The 11,230-nt window shown below is 35.7% G+C and overlaps 2 protein-coding genes across 2 annotated transcripts; one reads left to right on the forward strand and one right to left on the reverse strand.

Annotated features, from left to right (window-relative positions):
• The first annotated feature begins 121 nt into the window (after positions 1–121).
• On the forward strand, positions 122–5,252 carry LOC309500210 (uncharacterized protein). The gene is made up of 4 exons (XM_082171775.1): positions 122–914; positions 1,157–1,237; positions 1,647–1,744; positions 4,729–5,252. The coding sequence occupies exons 1-4, from the start codon at positions 851–853 to the stop codon at positions 4,798–4,800; spliced, it is 315 nt and encodes a 104-aa protein (XP_082027901.1). The 5' UTR covers positions 122–850; the 3' UTR covers positions 4,801–5,252.
• Positions 5,253–5,659: 407 nt separating this feature from the next.
• LOC309500209 (uncharacterized protein) lies at positions 5,660–9,314 on the reverse strand. Its single transcript, XM_082171774.1, has 5 exons — positions 9,138–9,314; positions 6,869–6,977; positions 6,535–6,651; positions 6,133–6,211; positions 5,660–6,046 (listed from the first exon to the last, which is right to left on the reverse strand). Exons 1-5 carry the CDS (start codon positions 9,233–9,235, stop codon positions 5,955–5,957), a joined length of 495 nt encoding a protein of 164 aa, XP_082027900.1. The 5' UTR covers positions 9,236–9,314; the 3' UTR covers positions 5,660–5,954.
• Between the last annotated feature and the right edge of the window lie 1,916 nt (positions 9,315–11,230).

Genomic DNA, 11,230 nt, shown 5'->3' on the forward strand with positions numbered 1-11,230 from the left:
TTTTAAAGAACTGTTTAATACTTTAATATATATATATATATATATATATATATATATATATATATATTTATAATGAATAAATTATTATTTATTATTATTAACTTTAATATAATATAATATATGGTCAAATGTAATTTATTCCCGTGATGTCAAAAGCTGAATTTTCAGCATCATTACTCCAGTCTTCAGTGTCACATGATCCTTCAGAAGTCATTCTAATATGAGGATTCGCTGCTCTGTTGTTGTTGTTGTTGTTGTTGTTGTTATACAATGGTACATAAATAATCATATCAGAATGATTTCTGAAGGATCATGTGACACTGAAGACTGGAGTAATGATGCTGAAAATTCAGCTTTGATCACAGCAATACATTTCATACAAAACAGTTCTTTTAAATTGTAATTATATTTCACATTATTACTATTTTTACTGTAATTTTGACCAAATAAACGCAGCCAAATAGACTTCTTTCTAAAACATTAAAATTCCAAACTTTTGACCAGTAGTGGAGACTTTTTTTTTCCTTGAAAAATTACAACCGCAGGTCTTGTTTCATTTCGATACTTATGATTGTGTTATGTGGCAGCAACAAAGAAAGAAGCAATAAAACCCTACATTCATTAAATGTTTTGGCCCACGATGAATTGAAAGAAAAGAACGAATAACTTCCTTCTACGGCCCATTGTGTTGGTTTTGGGAACGCTGGGGTGTGTCCAGTCTCTCTATTGATAGAAACCCATGAGACTGACACTTCAATCAACGCCCTCATACAGCCTTAAAACCTGAAGAGTCAGTGACCGTATCCATACACGTTCCTCCAAAAGGATCATTTGCAGAACCAAGGAGAAAATGTTCCACTTCATCTTGTTTGTTGGATTTCTGTGTTTTTCTGTGGGAGAATCCAGCTCTACTGGTAAGTGACTGATCAAACTCTTACAGCTTCTCAAAATGACAAAAATACTGGAGACTTACTCATACATTCAGGTCATTTGCTGGCAAAGTCTTTACCCTTTCAACAGGCTTACTGATTCAGTTCATGAAAGAATGTTTTATGATAAATATGAAATATTGTCCTTTTCATTTATATATTCACAGAACAAAAAAAAATTTCTATTTGATTAATAATGGTGATTGTGTGTTTACTGGAACTCACAGGTGCTCCTACAACTGTGGAATTGACAACAGACACATCAGAAAGCTGGACAATGACTTCTGAGCCATCAACACCGCAGCCTGGTATAGTTCCATATTTTACTAGCCTTGTTTGTTTAATATAACAAATCAATTTTAATCAGACTACATTGTGTCAGTTGACTCAGCTGTGGATTTCACATAAACTTGTTAGTAGTGAACTTTAGTTTAAAGGGATAGTTCAACCAGAAAAAAAAAAAGTCTGTCATTTACTCACTGTGGATTCACAAAAGAAATGAAGAAAAATGATAAACTGTTTAATAAAGGTCTATGAGGTCCAAAACAACATTAGACTGACTTTGAAACAAAGTCATACAGATTTGGAATGACATTAAAGTGAGTGAATTATGATGGAACTTTCATTTTTTTTGGGTGAAATATTGCTTTATTGCAATTTGGAGATTAGTTACATTTGTAATATATGACGTTGTCAATTTTCTCATACTGTATATAGGCCCTTCAACAATTACTGGTTTGAGGGTAGCTGTCAAATCTGTGGTGGATCTGTCCAGTAACCCTTATTCACCTGAGATGGAGCTCCTTGTGCGTCAGGTAATTCTTTAGTCTCTTCACCTTTATAAAAGTATATCCTATAGAATATAAAGTATTACAGTCAGTTGCCCAGAATTACGTATATCCTATTGAAACGGGTTCTCCAACAAGAAGTTTTTTTTTGCCCTCCGGCAGGAAAGTTGTGTCAATACATGCCCTCTATATTCCATAAAACATGGAAGTGTCAATTTTGATTTCATGGTGACTTTAAAGGTGAGGTCACATTAGTGAAAATTGACAGGGAAAAGTTTGTCGATGTATGAAGCTTTCAACCCTAGCAGCTTTCTGTTGGTCAATTCGGCGTATTCGTGTGACCAACTTGATTCTGATCTATTGAAATGACGTGATTTCGGATCCGTGTACCTTTGGATAATTTGTTTTCTAGTTTTTGCCTTCAAAACGGAATAATGAAGAAACCGTTAATTTATCACATATTCAGCCATTCTCGTGAACATAAACTTTTTGGTATTTTTAGGGGCCATCTATTGTATCTGTTGGCGTTCTTATTTTTATTCTTCCGTTTCTTCTTCTTCCGCTCTAGGAGTCTATGGCAGCCCATAGAACCGCTTGTGTAAAAGTTATGAAATTTGGCACACTGATAGAGGACAGTCTGAACAGTCACCATAGCAAATTTGTAGTCTCCAACTCAATCCCTCTAGCGCCACCAACTGTCCAAAGTTGTACACGTTTATGCTAATAACTATGAATCATAATGAAACAAGATTCTTTTTTCATCTGATTCCTTAGCTCAAGATGATTCGATTGCACCCTGTGACGTCATTTTCCAGCATGAAAATGTGTCCGCCATTTTGAATTCTCAGAAAAACCGTTGCTCCGATTTTCACGAAAATGTAACCAGATCATTTCCAGACCATGCCGGAAAAAAATTTGGGAATTCATGTTGATTCGTCAAACCATTAACGAATACCGCGCAAACTAATTTTACGTAGCGCTTGCAAAAACAGACGTAAGGCTATTTTAATATTAAGTGGCATAAAAATGCAAACAAAGTCAGGTGTGGGTAATTTTTTATATGTTTATACATATAAATGTTTATAACTTCAAAACGAAATGAGATATTTTCACCAAATTTGACACACATATGTATCGGCTCACTCTGAGGACACAAAAAAATGTGTGGGATTGTACCTCTTGTTGACGCTATATAGAACAAAACATGAAATTGCCATTGACTTCAATACAGTATTGTGATATAAAATTGTATTCTTTATGAACGCATTAGCGTATCGTTACGAAACTCGGTTTGAATCATCGGCACCATGGCTTGAAGGTACTTAAAAAGTTTCAGGGCAGCGCCACCTTGTGGTAAAACATTTATAACGAAATTTCAAAGAAATGCTAATAGCTTTTGAATAAATTTGCCTATTGTAATGACACTGGTCTTAATAGATTCCTGGGTTATGCCAAAAACATAGATATCAATTCTGCCATAGTCAGCAAAACTTCCTGTCCATTTTCTTTAAAACCTACTTTTTAGAACCTCTCCTTGACCGTTCATCCGATTTTCACCAAAATCGAATCGTATCATCTCCAGACTGTGCCGAGTAAAAGTTATGGATTTCGACGAAACCGTTTTTCGTATACCACAGCAGCAAAGTTGAGGCATGATGCCAAAATGACTATTCAGGCTTTATATCTGCAATGCCTTGACATATTGACACCAAACTTTGTGTGTGTCATTGTCACTTCACTCTGACCACATCACATCGATTTCATAACTGCGCCACCTATTGGTTGAAAGTGATAAACCATTAAATCATATTTTTAGTTATTGTATGTGATTTTTCAGCCATTTTGCCTGAATTCATCTTTAAAGGGATACTCCACTTTTTTTGGAAATAGGCTCATTTTACAACTCCCCCAGAGTTAAACAGTTGAGTTTTACCATTTTCGAATCCATTCAGCCGATCTCCGGGTCTGGGGGTCCCACTTTTAGCATAGCTTAGCATAATGAATTGAACCGGACAAGACCGTTAGCATCTTTCTAAAAAAAAATTAACAAAGAGTTTCGATATTTTTCCTATTTAAAACTTGACTCTTCTGTAGTTACATCGTGTACTAAGACCGACGGAAAATGAAAAGTTGCGATTTTGTAGGCTGATATGGCTAGGAACTAAACTCTCATTCCTGCGTAATAATCAAGAAACTTTGCTGCAGTACCATGAGTGCAGCAGACGTAATGATATGACGCAGCGCCTGAAAATAGTCCCTAGCTCAGTAGCCTATTATCAGGCAGCATGCGCTGCGTCATATCATTACGCCTGCTTCACCCATGGTACTGCAGCAAAGTTTCTTGATTATTACGCAGGAATGAGAGTATAGTTTCTAGCCATAAGCTATGCTAAAAGTGGGACCCCCAGACCCGGAGATCGGCTGAATGGATTCGAAAACGGTAAAACTCAACTGTTTAACTCTGGGGGAGTTGTAAAATGAGCCTATTTCCAAAAAAAGTGGAGTATCCCTTTAAATGTCTTTAATTGCTCCTTGCTGCAGTTGGTCTGACACTCCTAGCCATGCTGGCATGTCTTGTCGTCTGCTTGCGCTTGGCCCCGATATTTGCTGCTTGCAGCTATATTTATTTTTGCTTTCATCACACTTTGTTAATTTGCCAAATGGAAACGCAACAAATCCAAAATGGATTTAATAGCTTGAATATTTGATCTCTACATGGGCAGGAATGAAACGCCCCTTTCCGCTGGTTGGTCAACCAAACATCAAACCGTGAAAGAAAGATAGCACATCTCCTGGGCATTTAGAAGAGATCTGACTTTATAGCCTACATCAGCTAAATATCACATAAAGTCTTACACTGGTTATTAATATTTACTTTTGAATGGCTCATTATATTAAATTGAATATTTCTTATTTGTACTGTATAACTTTTCATTTGCACTGATATGAATAGGCCATTAAACATCAAATTAGGCCTCAATAAAGTTCTATAATGCTCTCTGTCCTTTCAGATCGAAAGTTTCGTTCCTTCTCAACAAAGAGCAACAACGTCCATCACAGTGAGAAAAGTCCAGAGGAATTAATAGAAATCCTATTAATATTGTCAGCTATAGTGCTATAGTATTGTTAGTATGGTCAAGTTATAACTATGGCTTTGTTCTTTGTGTATATGTCTTTTCAGAGCATTTATTTGTGTGTCATTTTATATATATATATGAAGACTTCAGATGCAAAAGCCTCTAAGTGCCATCTGAAATTTTATTCTAAAATTAGCATTTTTATCAAGCTTGTATATTTAGGTTCAGTAATTTCACTTTAATGACAAATAATAGGTCATTTTCATTGCCATTAAAGTGAAATAACTGAACATAAACATACAAGCTTGATAAAAATGATCATTTTATAAGAAAATTTCAGATGGCACTTAGAGGCTTTTGCATCTGAACTCTTCTTATATATATACAGTAGGATATGCTGTTGTGAATCAAATGCCATTCAGCTCTGGACAGCAAATAAACAGTTTTGTTTCAGATAAGATTTTATTTTTGTTTTATTTTATATATTTTTGTTTATCAGATCTGTCTTATTTGATCATAATTTGGTTTCTATGTATTTCTCAGATCACATTTACATTACATTTACTGAAGAAACAAACTTGCCACCATGATGCTAAAGTGTTCTTTGTGGTTGCCAGGGTGTTGCTCTGTGGTTGCTAAGCTAATTGTGGGTGGTAACTAGGTGGTTTCTAGGTGGTTGTTTACAAATCAAAATCCAACCTAGTCCCTTATAAACCTCCCTCATACACTGGAAGTATGGTATTGGATATTTTATTGGAGAGACATTTCCTGAACCCGATGCACCTTACGATCATGTTGTAAAATATCAAATAAAATTACAATGACAATTGAGAAATTTGGAACAAAAACAATACTTTAAAAATGGTGTAATTCAACAACTCTTTTTATTGTTTATTTGCCGTTTTGTGTGCACATCCCACACACCCTAATTGGGCTCAGGTGCAAGACAACAGAAGTAACAATAATAGAAAAAAGAAATGATAAAACAATAATGCATTTTGCTGATCCTGTCAAGCATTAGTATCAACAAATAGCAATAGAACTGTATATGAGTGATTGCAGAAATACTAAAAGCTTCACTTGGGGAATAAAGAGCAATTCATAAATGTTCCGTGGTCTTTGTCAGTGTATTAAATCATATCAAAGACCGACAGATCTCATCAGTAGATGGTGCAGTTGGCGGTCGAGTACTCCAGACAGATCCATTCATTGGTGTACATCTTATAGCCCTCAGCATCCACCAGCCCGCTGCCTGCAAATGCACACAAAACACTGCATGACCGCACAAGAAAAAGCTATATTTATCAAAGCCATCATAGCATGAAGTCTCAGTCTCACCCTCCACGAGGTTGTAGAGGGTGCAGTAGGTTGTGCCGTTGTCTTCCAGCCTGGCCCACGCTTTTGAGATGGCATATGCCTGTGGCAGTGGCAAAAAGGAGGAGAAAAAAAGGGAAACCAAAAGTATGACAATCCTTGAGAAGGAATAGTTAACTACTTTGTGCTTCAGCAGTTTTCAAAAGAGAGAAAATAGCTGATATTTTAGGTAATATAGAATATACAGATTCAGTGGCAAGAAACCCAAACTCCATCAGGTGACAGAATGACATAAATATCATTGGGAATATCGAGTTCTTGCGTGACCAGACAAGTCTAGCAATACATATTTCTTGTTATTAACCCCACTATCTCCCTTTTGTTCTTGATGTTCTGAAATGAAACATTGGCAGCAGAGCATTTTACCGTCACTCTACAGACAGATTCTTCTGTTGCCACAAGGTGAAAGGTCAGGTCCTGCTTGCTGGTCCACTGTCTGGAGGTGTGTTTGGCTACGATGTGGAAAGGTGTGGCAGAAACCAGCTGAAGAAGACAACAGTTCACTAGATTTGTATATAGTTATTGGTAAATATACTGTTGTCAGACTCCTTGTGCATACACACATCTCACTGGATTATTACAATAAATGCCAAAAAGATCAAAAACAAATGGATGTTTTTGTGAAAACACTTGCATGCCTAAAACTTTTGCATACTCAACCTGTCAATACAAGTTTAATACAGCAAACAGTTGCACTTACTTCATACAGGCATCTCTGTCCAACAGTCATACAGCCAGACATGCCCCTCCACTCCTTGATCTGGTTCACCAGACTCACAAAAACGTCCTGGCACGGGATCCCGAAGAGCCTGACGAATAATCAGAGAGCTTTCAATGCAATGTCATGTGGTTCTAGGTGGCGTGAATTTGTAAATTGGATTGTGGATCTGGTGCATGACTAAAAGGACAGAATTCAGACATACTATACTTGCATCATACATATCAAATGATCTTTATGAAAGTGTACAGTGTGTGGAGGGTCAGTCGCTGTGAAAAATGTGCATGGATAATAGAGATAAAAGATCAAAGCCTTGTGATGCTAGACATAAGTTTACGATTTGTCTTGGTTTTTATGCAGCTCAATCATCATAAGATTGTTGATTTGTCTTAGTAAGAGTGTAGTTCAACTTTTATTTTTCTTCCAAATATCATCAACAATGTAAAATTAACTGGAATCTGCAGAAAAATTATTCTGTAACTTTCTCAGACTTTTACTCAACTTCATTTTAAACAACATCTATTATTTTATCATTTAAACCCCCTTTTTTCTTGTGAAATATTTTGCTTGAAAAATTGTGCATACAAAACATGTATTGTAGATATTTTGTTATATGGTGCAATGACGTTCATTCATTCTGAAGCATAAGTGTCCAAATACTGTGGTCACTATATTAAATATATCTATGCTATTGTTAGTCAGTATATTTCTAAAAACAACATTCTCAGATTATGAAGTACTTTAGACACCAAAGTAAAACAATTAAATACAGAACAACATGATTGAAATACAACAGTAGTGTAAAATTTGCCTCGTAATAACAAGCCTCTGTGTATACTTAACATTAAAGTTTTTTTCCCCTCCAAAATTCTTCCTAATATGTCGAATAGTATTTCGTAATGAGCTTTTATTTTTATATTTTCATTTTTAGTTTTAGTAATTTTGTTGTCAAATTTAGTAAAAAATGTTGTCCTTTACAGTGTAGTTATACACTAAGTATTGAGTAATATTAATTAATTTTAAAATGAAGTATTGAGTAATATGAATCAAAAGCGTGTACTATAGGGTTAGAGTTAAGAATGTGCTTTGGTTTAGGGTTAGTTGTAATTCTGCATAATTTAGTGTTATTCCTATACTAAGTATAACAAGGACACTGAAGTAGTGTTATCATTTATATATATATATATAATAAATATATATATTTCTACATATAGTTTGAGACATTTGAAACGTGAAACAACAAACTTCATCTTAAACTTCGATTTTCATCTAAATTTTTTTTATTTATTTTTATTTCAGTAAGCAAAATATTTTTAGTCAACAATAGATATGCCTATCGTGATAGTTTTGTACATTAAGTTATACTGATGTTACATTTATTAAGTGTTAGACTATTTATACGGCGTGAGTTCGACGCAGAAATATAAATTGGGCTTGATACTGATGATAACCACATAAAATCTTAAAGCCCGGTCACACCACGGACGATAATGATAAAAACATAGCTCTAAAAATCGTTAAAGAATAGCAGAGTCCACACTACAACAATAACGAAAATAGCACAGAGAAACGATATCGTTGGAATGACTATCAGAGCGATATTCCCAGACATTGCAACAATAAAAATTGCCAATCAGAATCCACCAGACTTGAAAGAGCTCGAGCATTTTAAGTGACCGACGACAAAACTGCTCGCACACTTTAATAAACAGGTGTGGTCGTGTGGATGCTAATATAGACCTTATTCAGAGCAGCGCCGTGACAGGTAAAGCGAGGCTGTGAGGGATAGATAGACTTACCATGTTTTCAATGGCATCAGCTGTAAAAAGCTCTATAAAGCTCCTAGATTATTTATCATTTTCCACAGCTCATATTATCTGGGGTTTGTTTGTCTACTGAAATTCTTATGAAATATATTTTGTAGTGTTTCGTTTGCAGAACAAGTCAAAAACATGAAATAACAGTACAACCCATTGAAGAGATGTATGTCTATCGCTCACTTGCTGCCTCGCTTTCATTCCAGTTAAAAATCAAAGATAGCGCTGCTGTGAATAAGGTCTAGTTATTGTTTTTGTCATCACTCTTGGTGTGAACGGGCCATTACCATGTGACTGACAAGGAATGACCCACTTACTTTTTATTACACCTCTATGAGTGCAAATGCACTGACAGCAGCTGAAAAAATCTTTCCATTATGTGCACAAAGAAACATTTCTATAAAATAAAATGCTCCAGTCAAGCGGCATCTTACCATATGATTCTGCACTGAGCGTGGAGCGGTTCTCCAGTTGCCATCAGAGTGAACCCCAGGGTCAGGGTGAGAGCCAGAAGCAACGTTCTTGTTTGCATGGTGAAGATTTCTCAGAGGTCTGTGCGTCCTGGCGATGAACAGACAGAGACGTGCTTGAGTTTTATTGCGGAGTGTGATCAGAACTGTCATGTGCGCTCAGATGGGAAGTGGAGCCACAGCATTGATTAGCAAAGCCCACGTCTCGTGAGCTCCAGAAACTGAAGTGTTTGGCCATTAAATGTGGGCCCTTCTGTCTAATTAGAGATGCCATACATGTGTTAGTCTGTTGTAAGTCAGCTGATCTATGTTTGACAGATTTGTGCTCTGTTTGAGTGTGTTTAAAGGCTGTTAAGTAATTTGTGTAACTTCTGAGGGATGATATGCCTTTTATTTACGCTGCACACACAAAGACAGACACAAACAGCCTTTCATTTCTATGAACTATTTGAAACAGTAAGATATTCATATAGTAATTTCAAAAAGATTCTGGTGTAGACAGCAACAACTGGACAAATGACTTTGTATCAAATATGAGCTGTAAATGTATTCAGTGTGTACTGTTCAAAAGTTTGCGGTCGGTAAGTTTTTATTTTAAAGAAATTAATACTTTTATTCAGCAAGGATGCATGCATTGATTTAAAGTGATATTAAATTAGTTTATAATGTTATAAAAGATTTCTATTTTAAGTTAATTCTGTTCTTTTTAACTTTCTGTTCATCAAAGAATCCTGAAAAGAAAAAAAAAAAAAATATCATGGTCTCCACAAAACATCTTAAGTGGCACAATTGATTTCAACATGGATGATAATAATAATAAATGTTTCTTTAGCAGTAAATCATCATCTGTGACCCTGGATCACAAAACCAGTCACAAGTCGCACATGTATATTTTTGCCAATTGCCAAATATATGGGTCAAAATTATCGATTTTTCTTTTATGCCAAAAATCATTAGGATATTAAGTAAAGATCATGTTCCATGAAGATATTTTGTAAATTTCCAACCGTAAATATATAAAACATTTATTTTTGCGAATGAATGCAGAGCAAATGGTGAACATAAATGGACAACTTTAAAGGTGATTTTCTCAATGTTTACATTTTTTTGCACCCTCAGATTCCAGATTTTTAAATAGTTGTATCTTGGCCAAATATTGTCCTATATCCTAACAAACCATCAATGGAAAGCCTATTTATTCAGTTTTCCGATTATGCATCTCAATTTCAAAGAATTGACCCATGTGACTGGTTTTGTGGTCCAGGGTCACATATTAGAATGATTTCTGAAGGATCATGTGACACATGTGACACTGAAGACTGTGAAGAGTAAATGATGCTGAAAATTGAATAAATTACATTATTCAATATATTAAACTGAAAAGTTTTTTGTAAAAATGTGAAATAATTAGTTATATATCACAATATTACTGTCAAATGCAGCCTTAGTGAGCATTAGAGACAAACATCTTACCAACCCCAAACTTTTGAACGGTATTCTATGAATACGAATGTATAGGCCTATATGCATTTTTTACATGCAGTTACATAAAAGGTACATATTACAAAGGTACATTGCTGAGAAAGGCAGTAATGTAGCGCGAGGCAGCCGACTCTGCACGCAATGCTGCTTGTGGGGATGCAGTCAGTTTTGACCGCATAGAAATTTGATTGGATGTCATGTATTTGACCTTTCACGGCATTACCATTTTCCTGTTTTTACACTAGAGGATGAATTCTGAATTAGGAATGCATGCTCGGTTTTAACGCTATTTTAAGGTGGGGTAGAATTAAATGAACAGTAAAACTCAGCATTTTGTTCGTGTACACCCCCAGGGATACAGGTACCCTTACAAGAAAATGTGATTCATCAGACCAGGCAACCTTCTTCCTCTATGATCCAGTTCTGACGCTCACATGCCCATTTTAGGGGTCAGGGGTCATCATGGGCACTGACCAGTCTGCGGCTACACATTCACATGTGCAGCAAACTGTGACGTGCTGTGTGTTATGACACCTTTCTATCATGGGCGGCATTACGTTTTTCAGCAATCTGAA

Source organism: Leuciscus leuciscus, assembly GCF_965113295.1.
Source record: "Leuciscus leuciscus genome assembly, chromosome: 6".
Lineage (NCBI taxonomy): Eukaryota > Metazoa > Chordata > Actinopteri > Cypriniformes > Leuciscidae > Leuciscus > Leuciscus leuciscus.

Coding starts and splice junctions, on each gene's coding strand:
- LOC309500209 (XM_082171774.1), bottom strand. CDS start 9,235: ATGCAAACAAGAACGTTGCTTCTGGCTCTCACCCTGACCCTGGGGTTC. Junction 6,212..6,534: donor AATCTGTCTGTAGAGTGACG/GTAAAATGCTCT, acceptor CCACTGCCACAG/GCATATGCCATCTCAAAAGC. Junction 6,047..6,132: donor CCTCTACAACCTCGTGGAGG/GTGAGACTGAGA, acceptor GTGCATTTGCAG/GCAGCGGGCTGGTGGATGCT.
- LOC309500210 (XM_082171775.1), top strand. CDS start 851: ATGTTCCACTTCATCTTGTTTGTTGGATTTCTGTGTTTTTCTGTGGGA. Junction 915..1,156: donor GGGAGAATCCAGCTCTACTG/GTAAGTGACTGA, acceptor TGGAACTCACAG/GTGCTCCTACAACTGTGGAA. Junction 1,238..1,646: donor GCCATCAACACCGCAGCCTG/GTATAGTTCCAT, acceptor TACTGTATATAG/GCCCTTCAACAATTACTGGT.